This window comes from Halyomorpha halys, unplaced genomic scaffold, assembly GCF_000696795.3.
Source record: "Halyomorpha halys isolate HHAL.00 unplaced genomic scaffold, Hhal_1.1 Scaffold102.1, whole genome shotgun sequence".
In the NCBI taxonomy this organism is placed as follows: domain Eukaryota; kingdom Metazoa; phylum Arthropoda; class Insecta; order Hemiptera; family Pentatomidae; genus Halyomorpha; species Halyomorpha halys.
The window spans coordinates 728353-746468 of record NW_027113828.1 but is presented as its reverse complement, the minus strand read 5'-3'; the positions used below and the strand labels follow the sequence as shown (position 1 = coordinate 746468).

At 31.7% G+C, this 18116-nt stretch overlaps 2 protein-coding genes across 2 annotated transcripts in view; one reads left to right on the top strand and one right to left on the bottom strand.

The window, feature by feature from the left end:
* The window catches only part of ball (ballchen), a 13084-nt gene extending 7014 nt beyond the window's left edge, over nucleotides 1-6070 (bottom strand). The window contains exons 1-4 of the mRNA XM_014415513.2: nucleotides 5611-6070; nucleotides 2920-2978; nucleotides 2482-2551; nucleotides 2207-2403 (exon numbers count right to left, since the gene is read on the bottom strand). Coding sequence (XP_014270999.1) covers nucleotides 2207-2403; nucleotides 2482-2551; nucleotides 2920-2978; nucleotides 5611-5791 — 507 coding nt within the window. The 5' untranslated portion in view covers nucleotides 5792-6070. The remainder of the gene's footprint in view (nucleotides 1-2206; nucleotides 2404-2481; nucleotides 2552-2919; nucleotides 2979-5610) is intronic.
* A 197-nt stretch (nucleotides 6071-6267) lies between these two features.
* Pen (Pendulin) lies at nucleotides 6268-17072 on the top strand. The gene is made up of 10 exons (XM_014415511.3): nucleotides 6268-6444; nucleotides 9661-9743; nucleotides 9820-9982; nucleotides 10060-10207; nucleotides 12379-12634; nucleotides 13577-13715; nucleotides 14517-14692; nucleotides 14767-15132; nucleotides 16525-16674; nucleotides 16760-17072. The coding sequence occupies exons 2-10, from the start codon at nucleotides 9675-9677 to the stop codon at nucleotides 16844-16846; spliced, it is 1554 nt and encodes a 517-aa protein (XP_014270997.1). The 5' UTR covers nucleotides 6268-6444; nucleotides 9661-9674; the 3' UTR covers nucleotides 16847-17072.
* The last annotated feature ends 1044 nt before the right edge of the window (nucleotides 17073-18116 follow it).

Sequence of the window (18116 nt, the reverse complement as noted above, 5' to 3'; positions counted from 1 at the left end):
CGTGACAGCTAGTAGTTATTCATCACTGCCCCCCTGAATCGCTGCAGTGCCCACCCACTTTGGGAATCACTGACATAGACAATGCTTAGTTTAAATAAAGCAACATTAATTTTATTTTATTATTATAACTGACTTATTTTATTTATCATTGAAGTGTTAGCTATTTTTCTGTTCAATTATTATAAAAATTAATATACAATCTATTGTATTTTACATATTAATTTGCAAAAAAAAAAAAAAAAAGGTTCATTGAAATGTGAATCTATCTATCTGTGGCACTACAGCCCAATTTGGACCTTGGCCTTCTCAATGAGCCTTCGCCATGTCGGTCTTGTGCGGCCGTTCTCCAGTTGCAGATGCTCAGAAGTTCCCTGGAATCCCTGGTTACGGCATCCTCCCATCACAGCCTTGGCCTGCCTCTTCCTCAGGTCTGATGGAGCCTACAGTCCAGCAACCTTTTGCATGAATTTAGTTTTTATCTGGTTAACCATCATGCCCATTGCTTCTGCTGCTTGAGCTAGCCTCAGAAATGCCTCCATCAGCACCTGAAAGGATCTCACCACCAGGTCCAAGTCATTGGCAAATCCCAGCAACCTGTACCAGCCTGTCAATGATTGTTCCAAACGCTAGTATTCCAGAATCCTTAATTACCTTTTCGAGGGCCAGATTAAACAATTGACATGCGAGGCCATTGCCCTGCCCCACCCCCCTTCTGGACTCATTCTGGTTAGAGGTCTCCCTGAATCCGAACTGAGCATTTCACCTCATCCATTGTGATCCTCATTAGGCACACTAGTCTGGGAGGAATTCCAAGACCGTATAGTGCTTCATATAGCTTGGACCTTTTAATGTTGTCGTAGGCACTCTTGAAATCGACAAACAGATGATGTGTTATTATCCTGTACTCCATAGATTTCTCCAAAATAGTCCTTAGGCTGAACATCTGGTCAACTGTTAATCTTTCTCCCCTGAATCCCGCCTAGTATCTTCCTACTTCCCTTTCAGCAAATGGACGTAGCTTCATGTAATGAACGCTATAAGGAGAAACCTTACAGGCACACTAAAGGAGGGTAATCCCGCGGTAGTTGATGCACTCCAAAATATCTCCTTTCTTATGAACCGGTGTTATTATGCCCATCTTCCATTCCTCTGGGATTCTTTCCTCGATCCAAATGGTTAGGATAATATCATACAGAACTTTATGAATTTCCTTGCTGCCATAACTGAGAAACTCAGCTGTTATTCCATCTTCTCCTGGTGCTTTATTGTTATTAAGGCGACTGAGGGTATCCACGACATCATCAGATGTTGGTGAATCAGGGGGATACAAATCGTCGTGCATGTCATGAGCTGTCTCCGACTCTTCAACACCTTCGTTTAGGAGAGTGCTGAAATATCGGGACCATCTATTGCGAATTTCTTCCTTTCTGGACAGTAGCGAGCCATCTTCCTTCCTACAGGACTTAAGTGAAATGTATATAAACAATTAAAATCTGTTCCGCTACAACACATAAAGGGTCAGGAGTTGAGTACTGTTTATTGAACAACGGTTGTACAAGGAGGTGATTTATTCATGATCATACACGACTGTCAGATTTTTCCCCAATTAAGGATACCTAATTTATGCGGCAGGGTGGACCCCAGAGGGCCCCCAAGGGCTGGGTTTACTCATAGCAACAATAACAGAATAAATAATTATCTGTTGCAGCTGAATTTGAACCCTGGTCCTAGGAGTTAATTGAACACCGCCTTACCACTGAGATACTCTCTTCCCCCACATAAAAAAAAAAAAAATTAACATGTAAATTTACAGATTTTTCTTTTAAAAAGGGTTGTTATTAAACGAAATTTGATAAGATTAAGTTCAATCATTTTTTTTTTACTCTATTAACAAATCACAATCAGATATGGTACAGACCACTACTCCATATTTCATTATATTCAGTTTCTTACACAATAAGAAATTGAAGGGAAAAACAATTAAAATAGCATGCAACAAACAAACCAAAAATTGAATAAAATAGAAATGGTGGGCAAAAGGAATCCAAAGTTGCCTTTATCATCATCAAGACATTCTAGAATAGATATCAAACTTATTTCCTTTATTCTTTATTGAAATAAAGTGAAATAAAATCATTTAAGTACTTATACTTTTATATGTTGATTTTATCATTAATTTTAATTTATTACAAAATAATATGCTTACAATCTGAACTGCGCATCTATAAACAGCAGCTGGAGGAAATCGCCTTTTATTTTTCAAAAACAAATTCCAGAGATCAGCGCCATATCTTTGGATAACTAAGAACCTGTATTTTTCATTTTTGAAGTCGTGAGAACCAGATCCATAGAAAGTTGGAATCCCGAGGATTTTCAAACCCTTTTCATTTTTCCACTTTTGAACTATTGTCAAAAACTAATAATAAATAACTGTCTAATTTAAAGACTTGTTAATCAGTAAATAAAAATTAAAATACTTACTGTCATCAGGTTTAGCGATTTTAATATAAAAATTCTTCTCGACGAATAGAGGTCCATTTTCATGGGGTTCCTAAAAAATACAACTAATATAACAAATGTAATTAAGTGGTTCAAAATTGTGAGAACTAAATAATTTTCTAAAATATTATTATTGTTTTTTGTTTTCTTTTTTAATTGGCCAATAGGAATAAAAAACACACATGCACAGCAAACTACATGAGAGGGGAAAGTAGCTATTATCCTTAAAGTGAGCACTTTTGACTCATATTTTAAAATTATTGTGAGAATAAACAGAACTCTTTTCAAACAATAACTCATTTTATCTCACATGTGGACTTAGCACATTTTTGATCTTCCTCCTTTAATTATTTAAAAAAATAAATAAATAAAAATAAAAAATGAATTAATAAAAATATAATCTGAATAAGTCAAACTTACAATTTTGACAACGTAAGGGTGCGCCTGGTTACTATTACAAGTGCTTGTGGTCGAGGATGCTGCAAAGAAAGAACAAATCAAATGGATCAATACTGCTCTCATTTAAAAAAAAGTATAGAAATAAAACATAATTAAACATAATAACATCAAATATATATTATATGATAATAATCAAATTCAAAACAAAAATAGAAAAAAATTATTTTGCTGTAGTCATTTGGACTACCTTCATGTTGGACAACTTCTGACCCATACAAGAGAAAAAAATTTTCAGTAATCGCAATGGGGTTCTTGTAATTATAGATGTTTTTATAGCTAAACCTCAACCCTCTCTTTGTATAGGCAGTTCCTGTCAAACGTCAGGGAGAATTCAAAGTTACTTCACTTCACAGACATAATTGAATATTTTAATCGATCGAGTGAAGCTGTTCAAAAATCAATTTAAATGAGAAAAAGAGATATCAAATTAATCGAAAAAAGAAAAAACTATGGAAAGAAAGAGATGTAGGGTAAGGGTAAGATATTTTCTATATTGTCAGGAACATGCATGAATACAATCACGGCTTTCCTCGAAACAATCACAACTCAATTTGAGTGAATAGTTTCTTCAATTGGGAAGGGTGATAACTAATAGCATATTATAAACAAAATGAGTGTCCCCTTAGCTGCTCCTCCTTGGAAACGCTGAAAGGAAAAATAAAGTTATCAAGTTAAATGATAGAGGGTTATCCAAAATGGAAATCGGAAAAAAAATAGGTCTACCAAGAACTTCTGTTCAAACAATAATTATAGACAAACAGAAATTGCTAAATGAAATAAATAGTGTATATGTATATATACATAAATAAATAGTGCTTTCTCCATGGAGTTAACAATTATTCAAAGTAGGGCAGTTGAGTTTGTGAAGAGTCGAGGGAAAGAAACTCCTAAAGATAGTCAAGAAACGTTCTGTGCTAGTAAAGAATGGTTCTACCGTTTCAAAAAAAGGTATTCGCTCAACTATATATCATTGCAAAGGGAAGTTGCGAGTGTGAATGAGGAAGTGGTAAAGAATTTTCCAAAAATGTTAGGAGATTTAATTAAAGAAGGAAATCATGCTTCCCAATAAATATTTAATTTTGATGACTATTCTGGAAAAAAATGTCAGCAAAAACTTATTTATTAAAAGGAGACAAATCGATGCCTCTAATGAAGATGTCAAAAGACATACTAATGATATTGCTAGGGTCTAATGCAACAGGAGATTTTAGAATGAAACCCCTTGCTGTCTACCCACTGCTAACCCCATAGCTATGAAAGCTTATGATAAAAACTCTTTTCCAGTGATTTGGAAATCAAATAAAAAAGGTTCGGTTACAGCTACATTTTTTCTAGAATGGTTTGAAAGCCACTTTGTCCCCACAGTAGAGAAGTACTGTGTTCAATGTAATTTGGTGTTTAGGGTATTAATTTTACTAAATTATGTATCAGGGGACCCTCAAAAGTTAGCCGAATTAAATGAAAATGTATGAGCGGTTCATTTTCCTCCAAACAGCATGTCTTTTTACTTCGACCTGCGGACCAAGGAGTAACTGCTCCATTTAAGTTATATTACTTACAAATGACATTTGCTGTTGCTATTAAAGCTATGGGGCAAGAAGGTGGTCCCACCCTGAGAGAATATTGGAAAAAGTATAATATTTTAGAAGCTGCCAAAAATATGTGTAAAGCGTGGTCTCAAGTGAATCAAACATATTTAAAAGAAATACAGAAAAAATTGTGTCCACAATTTTCTAATCAACTAGAAATGTGTCTTCTAGATTTCAAAGGTAATAAAGGCTAATCAACTAGAACTAATGTAGACAGGAATGATACTATTGAGCTTCTTGCTTTTCACGAGGAAGATATAACTGATGATACAATAATCCCTTCGCTATCGATTGTTAGGTTGCAGGTAAACAGTTTAGACTAAATTCTGCATGTTATTGTACAATTTAGATTAAACTCTGCACGTTAATGTAGAATTAAACGGTCCAGTTCTAATAACAGCTACGTCTTATCCTCATTTAAATAGTTGAAATTAGGCCCAGTCTCGCTTCCTCGCAAGCGACCTAAATATTAAGAGGGGCAGTTGTTCCAAGGATATGGAACCTCTGGTAGCTGGGCTTATCACCCATTAGAAATGTACCAATTTCACAGAAATGAAGTTAGCCTCAGGAGTCAGGCAGATAACAATTTAACATTTTATTTTCAAAGACTAATTATTGTAAATAAATAAATTATGAAGAGATAACCATGTAGGGTGTCACCTAACACTTCTATAGCTGAAGTGAAAACATGGCATCCTTTGGTGCCATAGTGAATTTCTTATTAATAGCACCACAACAATACAAACTCACAACTGAAAAGTTTAAAAAGTAACGAGAAATGGCACTTCAATAAAGAAACTTTAGAAAGAGCTTGCCTGAAATAAAGGCAGCTCAATTTCAAAATTAAACATTACAAAAAAATTGACAATGATATGATAACAAATATGTTGCACAGTAACAAATACAAAAAATCTGAAGCTGAACAAGGCTGTTTTGATAAAACAAAACCGAAGTGAGCAATGAAGATTAGCTGTCTTATAACATAAGGTTTGTAACATAATTTCTAAGGAAAACAGCTCAAGGTAAAAACAAATTTAAAGATAGTAAATTTCTAATTTCTTACCACAATATATTTCACCAAATCCACCCTGCCCAATAGAATGTCCTAGTACCCATTCTTTTTTAGCCCTGTCCTTAAGTAGTTCACCAGTGGGAAGTTTCTCAGGAAATTTGTAGCCATTGGCCTTCTTTTGTCTTGGTTTAGCTTTCGGTGCTGCTTTATCCTCTGATGCTTTTCTAGGCATTGCTATATCAACTTACACAAATCAACATTAACTAATCAAAAATATTAATGATAAGAACAAGTTGGACGTAACGTCACTCAATGGCAACTTAATGACCTCGATTATTTACACCAGAAGAAAATTATGTAAAATTACAATTAATACTACAGTATATCATCGCTCAACGAAATTAAATGTAAATTATTGGGATATTTGAAATGTTAGAGCATTATACACCGCGTAACCGTCAACCCACTCGAGATCTTGATCAACCTATTTAAAAACGTATGACAAAAATTAACATCAATGAATAAATTAAAATTGATTTTTATTAATATAAAACTTAATTTTAAATAATATCAATTCCGTTTTTATATTTATAAATTTTATCTAAAGTACTCATATGTATGTATATACTTACAATAACCTGCATATAATCTCATGGAAAAATATTTCGGACTACGTTTATAGAACGAAGTTTAATAATATTTTTAAAAAATATTTTTATATTTGATTTTGGCTTGGAGAAGTAAAGTAATTTTTTGTATGTTTTATTTTTTTTTTTAGCCACTAAGGGGTCATAAGCCAGCAGTTTTTTGAACTTCAACGGCCATTTCTTGAGGAGTTGCCGCAGGTTGTAGTTGTGCCTGTTTTAACTTAGCACATATTTTAAGGTAAATGTTATTGATGAAAACATTCAATTTAGAATTGAACCGTATTCCCCTGATCGTTAACATTAAGTTCTTTTGTTTTTAACGTCATCTAAATATTAAATCAGTCGTAATGTTAATGTGTTTTGGCGCCTAATGATATGTTCATTATACTTTGTTGCAAGAGGCATAAAATATAAATATATTCTGCAATATACTTTTGGTTTTGATATAGGTTTAGAATATTATCCTATGAAATCTTGAATGATGTAGAATCTATTGGAATTAAATCAAGTTATAAATGATTTTCACTAATTCATTGTCCCAGCCCTAATTGATTTTAATTCTGGTTGGTATTTCTAAGTATAAATATATAGCATATTTATGGTTTTTCTGTAGTTTGATTACATGTTTTGTGATGTGATAAGATTCTTATTACAAGTACATTCAATTGATTTTGAGTTCAGAACAAAGGAAAGATAAAATGTCAAAGACGATGTCTTATTGGAAAAGCTAGGAGTTTTTCTGATCATTTTTCATTTTAATATTTAAAATTATATTCATAATTTATGATGCAATTGCAGGTGTTATTCTGCACTCCCGTTGTTTTATTCTACATTTCTACAAACCTAAATTTGAAGAGAAAAGATTCAATAGTTATATCTCAATTTTAGTCCAGCCATTTTGAAATATTAATTGTGCCATTGAAGATTATTTAAAACTTTTTTGATTGGTGTTTATCATTTGAATTTAAATTTATATACATTTTGTTATGTATTTAAGTTAGTATTATCATATCCTTTTTTATTACTTATGGCTCAATTGTAATAATTTAGTCTCAGATTTTAATGAATACATTTTGTTAAATAATCTACGGTATGATGTGTTTCTTCAATATTACATATTTTTTTATAAAAGGACTTATCATAATCACTTGTTTTTTACTTGTCAGGTTTGAAAGTATTTTTTTATTGAACATAAGAGATTTATGATGTTCTTGTATCATCCAATCTTTAAATTAAAATAAGATCAGTCCTGCAACTAGCTGTGAATGACCTAGGGACCATTGTTGATAAAGAAGCTAGATTCAGATTGCTGGTACATTAGCTTAGTATAAATTTAATTACAAAGCTAGAAGTTTGATTAAAATAATAAAATCAAGAAGATGAATAAAAATTTAAAACAGTAAAGACTAAGTTGATTGCTTAAAAAAAAAAAAATACTAATAAATGAAAATATATAATAAAAAAAAAAAATCAATAATATAATGCATAAATACATTGTATTCTTCTTGAGTTTTGTGCAATTGAGTAGTTAACAAGTATTTTTGAACTCGTCAATTGTTACCAAAATCTAATCCCTGTTCACTTGATAATATAATGGATTTATATTTAATTTTTAGATACAATCTATCGAAGCTTGAGCCTAATGTGTTTTTCCAAATCTGGGTAAATGGGAAGATAAAACTTTGTCTATTTGTTCACGCTGATAATCTTTGTCAAGTTCTTATTAAAAGTATAAGTTTATTCCAAGTTTTTTACTTTGTCATATGAATTGCAAAAAGAAGTTCTCTTCTTGAAATTAATAAAACTTTAGAAGAAAAATTATATTTTTTAATTTTATTGAATCATTATTGATTAATTAAGAATTTTGGTTCTACTAAAACTTGTAATAAAACCATGTTATAATAGTATGTTATTGTTACATGATTTTGTCGATAATGACTTTTTTTTTTTTAGCCTAGTTAGAATTTAGCTGTACCTGAATTTCTTAATCTTTAGAAGATAAAAACTTCATATTGCTCACCATTTTGGTTATATGTGGAATATTTGAGAAAATTACAATTTTAATCCAGATTTCTTAAGAATTTCAACTTAGGCAAACAACTGACTTCGTGTTCCCACCCATATTTTCTCATGCCAACTAAGGTTAGATGGAAGGGCCATCTTTGAGATTTTCAACATGTTCTAGCCAGTATTCTGGAAATTTATTTTATTGGTGGTCTTGATGTGAAATAAAATCAGAATTTTACCAAAATTGTGGCTTGATGTTATGTGTGTTGGCTTATCATACTGCTCCAATGGCAGCATTAGAATGCCTTCAATATGTTAAAACTATATATCATGGTTGGGAGTCTGTTAATAGCTCTCTTAAATGTAGAATGATATTATGCAACAGACCAGCTTAGCTCGTCACTATTTTGTTTGTTGTGTTAGGTTACTTGCTTGTAGTTTGTTTTATTATGTTTTTATAACTAATTAAGCAATGGATGACAATAATGATAGTAATGTAATGACAGTTGCCAATTATCTCATCTTAATTCTCTACCTCACAAGTTAGAAGTTCAACAAGGCATTCAGTGGAAAAACTTACACTTTTCACTCAGTTTAGGAATGTTGTAATAAATTAGTTTAATCAAAACTTAGAATTAATAAATAAGATGAAGATTGGAAGGAAAGGTTATAAAACAAGTTGCTCTGAAAATCCGCAGACCTCTTACATTTAACATGACTTAAAATAGGGCTGCTCACAATCCTATACTTATAACATTTATCATGGTAAAACATTTTACAGTTAAGACAGTATCATGAGTATTCCTATTACATTTTTAATTGAATTTGATAAAATAAAGCTGTACCCCTCCTAACCATGAGTTACCACTAACCATTAAGAGTCAGAGGCTCAGTACTCCATAAGAGAGTACTTTTACTAGAGCAATAGTTAAGCAAGGAAGTGATTTGGTCTGAATTATGCTAGACCGCCAGATTTTTCCTCAATTAAGGGTACCCATGTTATGAGGCTGGAGGGCTCCCAAACCCTGAGGGTTGACTCACGACTATTGTAACAGAATAAATAATTATCTGTCACAGGTTGATTCGAACATGGGCCCTTGGAGTTAGTAGCATAGTACCTTTACCACTCAACCTTCCTGCTCTATATGTGTGCGGTGTGTGTGTGTATATATATTTATATATTTTAAATTAAAGGTTTGAACTTAAGGCTGATATATTGGAGCTCAGTGAATATAATTTTTGTTAATTGCAGTTCATCTTTCTTCAGTTACCCTCTTTCTCTCCCTCCCACTAAGTTCTTATATTAACATAAGGTCAGCTTCCCACTCCCTCTCTCACTAAGTTCTTATATTAACAAAAGGTCAACTTCATTAATATAGATATTAATTTTAATGTTTCTATATTTATCAGGTATTTATTCTAATCGTTATATTGTTTTATATTTCAGCTCTTAATTTCAAAATGCCTTCTCAAGAAAATGACGTTCCAAGCCGTTTTAGGAAATTTAAGAACAGGGGTAAAGATTCAGAGGTATGAAGTCATTTATCTCTCTATACTTTTTGGGTTTCTTCGATGAAATGTTATTAATTTTTATTTATTTTTTAAGGAAATGCGAAGGAGGCGGAATGAAGTCAGCATTGAACTACGGAAAGCTAAAAAAGATGAGCAATTGCTTAAGAGGAGAAATATGTCAAGTATTGACGAACCGGTCAGTCCCCTTCACGACAACAATTCCAGGATGTTAACAACTATCGAAGAGATAACTGCTGGTAAGGTGGAGCAATGATATTGGAATTTTATCTGATCTTTTATGCTTTAGTACATTAATTAATTTTGTAACTTTCAGGTATGCATAGCAATGATGAACAGCTACAATTCATCGCAACCCAGTCTGCACGTAAGACACTAAGTAGAGAAAAAAATCCACCCATTGATACCCTCATTGATTCTGGGCTCGTGCCTCGATGTATTGAATTCTTATCATATTCTCACAAGTATGAAAACTTGTTAATTAATTTAATTTTGTTGAAATTTAAACCCTTTTGGACCTGGTTCTTCTTTGGAAAAATCTATGTTTTGTAGGCTAAACATTATCTAAAAAAAAAAACCTTTTTTTTTTTTCAAACTTTTGTAAGCAGTATTTTAGGAGTTGTACCATATGCATTTAATTGGATATTGGGTTTTATGTGCTAGTGAACAAAATACTAATATACCAGAGATTCCCAATACTTTTTTGTTTGTGGCTCCCTAAATAATCGGAGTTTTTCCGTGGTACCCTTAATACATCAAATTTTTTTTATAAATTTTTGACTTTCTTGAAAAATTAGAAAACTTTTTTTTTTAAAGCGGTTACCCATTTAGCAGTGAAAAATTAAAGACATACTATTTTCGTACTATTTAGTGACTAAATGCTTGTGCACTAGCCATTCTAAAAGATGCGGATTAGAAAGAAAATGAAAGACTCGAAAGCTGCTATATTCTTGGAATTTTGTCAGCATACACGATTTTTGGCACAAAAATTAGAAATACCAAGAAACTTGCCGAATTGTTTAATTAAATACTTCGCGGCACCCCGTGGAGTTGTGGCTCATACTTAGGGAATCATTTTTAATAAACATTTACAAAATGAAAAAAACTGTTACATTTGTCTGATAATTTTTAGTTACAGTCATTTAATCATATCACTTTTATTTTTAAAAAAATCTAATATGCACATCACAACACCCCGTAACACAATCCTCAGTTGTTGAAGACTGCTATGTAGCACTCAACAAACTCTCATGCATTAATAAAGTCAGCATTGAATGGTGCCGGGGCTGAGTGTCTCTATACAGGTCACCTTAGACATTATAAACGTATGTTTAACCTCAAGCTTACTGAGTCACCCTTATGCAGATTCTGCAGCACAGAGGATGAGACAGCATACCACATTATATGCTGGTGTGTCCAATTTGTGGGTTTGAGATTCGTACTGTTTGGGGTGGGTCGGGTTGTAGATTCCAAACAGTATGAGCTGATTAATTTCTCAAGCTTACTCAGATTCCTAGAATCTATATACCTTAAGCTCATCGAGCTGCTAGGCTGCACTGCTTACTTTTTGTTCTCACTATATTTCCATTTGTATACGTGTAACGTACTACTATTACTATGTTTCCTTCATTCCATGGTTGTTATGATAACAGTGAAAAAGTTTTGATAAGCTGTTGCCTTAACAATAACAAACATATAATAATATTTATTACCTCCTTAGTTAATTATAAAATTCTTCCATAGTTAATGTTAATTCATTTTTCATTATCCCTCAACAATTAGGGATGATTATTTATATATATATATATATATATTGAGAGGAAGTTTTTGAGAATTATTGATTAAAGCCCTCTGAATATTTCAGCCAGAATAAAACCTTGTTGATGTTGAAGACGACCTGATTTTACATTTATATGATTAGTTTGAGTAAAATGAATGATATAAAGTGACACTTCTGATTATGAGAAAAGTTACTTTAAAGTCCTAAGCTTTGATAGCTAATTTCAGTTTCATACAAGTTACAGTTTTTGAGCCTGGTTTACTTGTATGTTTCATATATATTTAATGAAGAGGAAAAAAAAAAAAAGTAATAAAAATTGAAATGAAGTGTTATGAAAGTCATAAAAAATGTCTGCCTTTTTCAATTTATTAATTGAAAATACTTAACATTGTTCTCAATTTCTATATTCGTTTTGTTGATTGTCTGAAACTCTAATATTATTTTTGTTGTTATCAAACGATGGAAATATGTTTGCCATCCAGTCTCATTTCTTTAAGTTCTTATTCCAATCTTTTTTCTTTTTTTTTTTATTATTGAGATTAAAAATGTCTGCTAAAATTAGAAATATATATATAACTTTTTTTCATCAATTTTCTTTCTTCCTTGATCTCTCCATGATGAGGGTATCTAACTAACAGAGTCTAGCTCATACTGATATGATTATATATTCACTGGTTCAGAAAACTAAAATTAATGGCACACCTGCCTTCTGCCTGTTGGTAGTTAATAGTTAACTTAATTGTAGTATTGTAAAGATTTGTCCAATATGATGGAATCTAGGTCTGAAGGAGTTATGTAATTTATTTGCTGTTTTCAACAATTTTTGGTTATAATTAATAAACTATTTGCTTCTAGCCCTTCATTACAATTTGAAGCCGCTTGGGCCCTAACAAATGTGGCTTCGGGAACCTCGTCCCAAACTCTGACTGTGATAAAAGGTGGCGCCATTCCAAAACTGGTATCTCTCCTATCGTCTCCCTACCCGCACGTTGCCGAGCAAGCGGTTTGGGCTCTAGGAAATATTGCAGGTGATGGGTCAGAAGCAAGGGACATGGTTCTTGAGTGCTTGGCTATGCCTGCTTTATTGGAGTTGATTAAACCAGATACAAGTGTAAGAATTTAATTGTGCTTATCCCTTATATTTATATTTGTCAATTCCAAAATATCACTAAATAAATTAAATTACTAGTACAGTGTAATGATGGTAGTTCAAACTGTCGCAAAAAAAAAATAATAATAATAAATAAAAAAAAAACTATTTATTTTTAGAAAGCTCAGTAGGCAATAACATTTTTGTTTTCAAATAAAAGTTCACATGTGTAAAGGACATTTTTAAGTCAAAATTAGAAATTTTTATAGTTTCGATATCAGGCAATAGACTACCTGTAGTTACCTCTCAGGTAAACTCCTATAGAAGCGTTCATTATATATTTAGTTAAAATTGATATGAATCTGAAATACATAATATCTAATGTTTAATCATTTGATTCTAACAAAAACTAATTTAATTAATAGTTGAAATATGTATAATACTAATTTTTTATCTCATTTTAATTAAATCCATACAAAGAGTATGTTTTATTATACTTTTTTCAGTTATAAATGAAGAATGTTATCTCTTTAACAAATTAAATCATGACTTAGTGACAATACAAAAGAAACCAATTTTTTGAAAATTTGAAACTGAAAGTTGCAATGAAATATGTTTAAAATAATTACATACATTCATATTGTTTACTTTTTTTCCTAATACTTTCTGTAATCTGAACACCCCCCTGGAACAATTAGTTGCGATTACTGAGATTACACTGTAATTTGTTTTCTTACTTTTTCTGTTATATGTGTCAATTAAAATTGTTTCTTTATACCTTTGCACGTTAATTTATTTTGAACTTATTTTATTTTTTTAATTTAACTTAAAACGTGGAACTTAATTTAACTTTCTCATTCTCTTCTGTTTAAATCTATCCCTTTTTAAAGATATGTTTTACTTTAGTTGAAACTTGTGTATTAGTAAATTTTTAAAATTAATAAAGAATGTCTGTTGTTTTAGGTATCATTTCTTCGAAACATCGTGTGGAGCTTGTCCAACCTGTGCCGAAACAAAAATCCTCCCCCTCCATTTCACATGGTCAAAATATGCCTGCCTTACCTCTGCAAACTTTTGAATTATTCGGATAACGAAGTCATAAGTAATTATATATGTTTTATTTTTTAGTTATTACTTTTAATGGCTTTAATTGATATGACTGGTCAACAAAAATTTTGATTTCTATTTTTCCTAAAATGTTAACAATTTTCATTGTTGTTTCTCATTTTTTAATTACCTTCTAAAATATTCTGTAACAATAATCATGTCAATAAACAAATTAGTAAATTGAATTAGCTTTTGTTTGAGCCCATTAGAATAGTAGTGTAGGCTCAATGGTTCTCTTTGAGATAGCAGATAACAAAAAATATTGACAACTGGAATGGGATAGAATTTTTTTGGGGGGAGGAAACTACTTAAGTTGTATTAAATTAAATTACAATACAAAGTATGAATATAATATATAAAAACCAGATATAACCAAAGTTACTTAAAACTGGTTCTACGCAATTGTCTATAGTTCTAATATTTCTGAAATGAAAAGCCAACCAAAGTTACTTGAAATTGCTTCTACGCGATTGTCTATTGTTGTAATATTTCTGGCAATGTTTCACAAAATAAGAGATAAAATTAACGTAATAATTTTTTACTTTCGGGGAAAATTATCTTCGGGAGAGCTGTTGTATCTTGAAAATAAATGGTTGTTTGGAATTGTAACTAATTTCATTAAATTCCATGATGAAACTAAATGCACAGCATGATGTAGGTTTGTCGTTAAATAAAATAGCTCTAATTTTTCTTTGTTTATAATTCAATGTCTAGAATTAAAATTACATGTTAAAATATAAACACAGAAATGGAAATTGTTTTCTTGCTGACCTGTGAAATAATTAAAATGTTTTAGCTGATACCTGCTGGGCTTTGTCTTATTTAACCGACGGACCAAATGATAAAATACAGGCAGTAATCGATAGCGGTGTAGTTCCTCGGCTGGTGCAGCTGCTAATGAGCAGTGAAGTGTCCGTTTTAACACCCGCTCTAAGGACGGTTGGCAACATTGTCACTGGGAACGATTCTCAGGTTTGTTCCATATTATTTTTCTTAATTGTAGAGTTATTTGTTATAGTTACTTACACCGTACTTCTATTATTTAGACTGATTATATCATCGCTGCGGGTGGTTTACAACAATTGGCCCTTTTATTACAACATACAAAGGCAAACATAATCAAAGAATCTGCTTGGACTATTTCAAATATCACCGCTGGTAATACAGAGCAGATAGAACACGTTATTAATAATGGAATATTGACGCCCCTACTCGATGTCCTGAAAAAGGGAGACTATCGATCGCAGAAAGAGGCAGCATGGGCCATCACCAACCTGACGTCCGGTGGCAGCCTGGAGCAGCTAGCGACCGTCGTTCGAGTGGGAGCTATCCCGCCCATGTGTGCTCTGTTAGACAGCCAAGATTGGAAGACTGTTACTGTCATTCTTGATGGTCTTTCAAATTTACTTCAGGTAAAATGAACGTATTTTTGCTTGCCAGATATTAATACAAAATATATTTTTCAGTGGTAGCATTCTTATTGCTAAATCACTTTTTGGTTTTGTATAATATTGTACAAAGTAAAGTTTTTGACTCTACTGATACTGAACTCCATCTGTTGTGTTTTATAAATTGTGGTGTTAGGTTATAAAACATGGTAACTGACAGAATATAAACTTATACCATGTCAAAATAATTGTTTGCTATGCTTAATGTTTGGCCAGTAGTCACAATTACTTGAAATAAACATTCTATTAAAAAATCAAAGTTCCTAAAGATTCTTTCAAAAATTTATGAATTATCCTTCAAAAAACTGGTGATGCCTAAAATTTCAATTGTTATCAAATTTCAGTTACTATGATTTACAATTGGAGGCCTCAACTATAGGCAGTTGCTGTTTGAAGTCACTTTGTTAGCCAATGAGCAGTGAGCCTTAGTCAATTCTGAGTCAAGTTGCTGCAAAATATTAAATTGAGTTTTTAACCTGTTAAAAAATAAATTTAATTGAAAAATAAAGCTGTCAAATTAATTAAAAAAGGAGAAGATGGAAAAGGAAGTGTGTGATCTGACATTAATGGATATAGTCTTTTCGCTAAAACATTGACATCCAATACGAGTCAAATTTCTTTCTTTCTCTACTTTCTAATGTTATGTGTAATGGAAATGCGTGATAAAAATGTTCTATCTTGTATGGTTTATGAAAACTGGAATGCTATTACGCTGGAAACAAAAAATGAGAGAGTTAGTTGACAAGTGAAATTAGGTTTAGTGAAAACTGTAGTTTAGTCAATAATTAAAAACAAAAAGGGCTTTGCTAAATGAAATCATAAGGAAGCACTTGTTATTTCATTTAGCAATGGATTTAACAAAGTATATTTACAGTTTTATCCAACAGGATTTTTTTTTCCTTTACCTTCCCTCCTACCTGATACGTGGGAAGGAGGGAGTTATCCTACTGATAACCAACCTACTTGAGTGTGAGGGTCAAGTTTTCATTGGTGGGGTAAAAGTCGACTTACCCAGGCTGGAATCGAACCAGCGCTGCTGTAGTTTCAAGGTTGGTAAGGTGATCAACTCGCTGAGCTACTATGTCCAAAGATTTGGGATTAAGTCACTTAAAGACATTTTGTAGTTATTTCATGGCTAATAATTTTCCTATTTGGAATAAAGCAAAATTGTCTTCACTGTCAGAAAAAGCATATAGGAATAAAAAGTGCTCTCTGCTAGATTTGCCATTCAAAGTTCTCAACTATACTCCTAGTTGATTAGTTGTCAATTTATTAATTGGTATGGTTTTATATGATTGATGGTTATATTAGTTATTTTCAACAAGTTTTCTAAGGTATTAATTTTTGGTTTTACAGGCAGCTGAAAAAACTGGCGAGGTCGAAAGGGTAGCGATAATGATTGAAGAATGTGGAGGTCTTGAAAAGATCGAAATGTTACAACATCACGAAAATGAACAGGTCTACCAGAAGTGCTCTAATATCATCGAACAGTTCTTTTCAGCACCAGTCAGTATTTATTATTATTATTATATATATTTACGTTTTTTATTATTATTCTATGATTAACTTTGAATTCTATGCTTTGGCACAGGAAGAAGACGAGACACTGCCAACGGCAAATGATGGTAATGGTCATTTGAACTTTTGTGTTAGCTCAGAGAGGAACATCAATTTCTAAACCATTCGTTATATTTTTATGTTTCGTCTATAAGTGTTATGAGATTTATTAATGTTATCCTGTATTATAATTTTGTATTGAATATTTGTTAATTGTACGCATTTATATTATAAAATAAGACTTTTTTTACTTGGTAGGGCATTTAAGAAAAGAAAAAAAAAGATTATTTTCATTGATGATTAATTTTTAAATTAAAAGGAAATAAAGTTGTTTCATTAATAACTTATCTGTTTATATTTATATTTCATTCCTGTTCTGTCACAATATTTAATAACCCTGTATTAGAAATGGAGATAAAGGGATTCTGTAGCTGCTGATTTGGTTGACTCATTGCTTCACAGGCGGTTGAAATCACTTATCAAGAGTAACTTAAAAAACTTTCCAGTTGAGGTCATTGCTATTAAAATACTAATGGCAAGTTCCAATGCCCCAATTTTTAAAGCTCCAATCAAAGTTTCTATTGATAAACCTTAAAAAAGGACACGAGCCTATATGGTAACTATAATATTTTCATCATAAATTTGCTAACGATACAAGGTAACTTGAAGTTAATTGGAAACATTTCAACTTGCTGTTAATCCTCTTATCTTAATCCAAATGATGGACTATAGGTGGCAGCACACTGGCAATAGGTTTCCTCTTATTAATGGCAGGAGCACCATAGGGACTGATTTATTTATATATAAGTTTTGAGCCTAACAACAAAACGTTGTGAATCCAAAGTAGCCCATCATTTTTATCTTATCAGCTTCTATTATGCAACCCGCAAATTTATAGGTTTCAGGGTCATCAATAGAAGACTTGATAAAAAACCAGTTAATCCAATCCCATCTCGAAGACTGAAGCCCAGGTTGCTGTAGATTGTCATTACTACTATTTTATTTATTGTTTCTCTTTGTCTTTTTCTCAAATTAACTTTTTATTCTCATTAGAAGTGAATTATTTATTTTATTAAATCTATAAATGTCAGTTGTTTTTAACTTTTCTTTTGTTTCTCTCTCTTAAGAACTATTTTTTTTTTTTTTAATTTTTGATTATGTTTGTGAGTGTATATATATTATAATAATTTTATTATTGAACAAAAAAATCTTACTGTTATATTAACCACATAAGGCCTACCAGGCAGATCTGACAGAATAAAAAAAAGAGGGTTGAAGTTTATATTTAATACCTGCGAAATTGTGCCAGAAGTTATTACTTGGTCATGCGGGGGTAGTCGATTTGATGAAGAAAATAAAAGGTTAGTTATTTGAAATAAACAAAATTAAAG

Bases quoted from the DNA above. Each gene is read 5' to 3' on its own strand.
- Pen (XM_014415511.3), top strand. From the start codon at position 9,675: ATGCCTTCTCAAGAAAATGACGTTCCAAGCCGTTTTAGGAAATTTAAG. The intron at 15,133-16,524 runs GTAAAATGAACG...TTGGTTTTACAG, and splicing joins GTCTTTCAAATTTACTTCAG to GCAGCTGAAAAAACTGGCGA. The intron at 16,675-16,759 runs GTCAGTATTTAT...GCTTTGGCACAG, and splicing joins AACAGTTCTTTTCAGCACCA to GAAGAAGACGAGACACTGCC.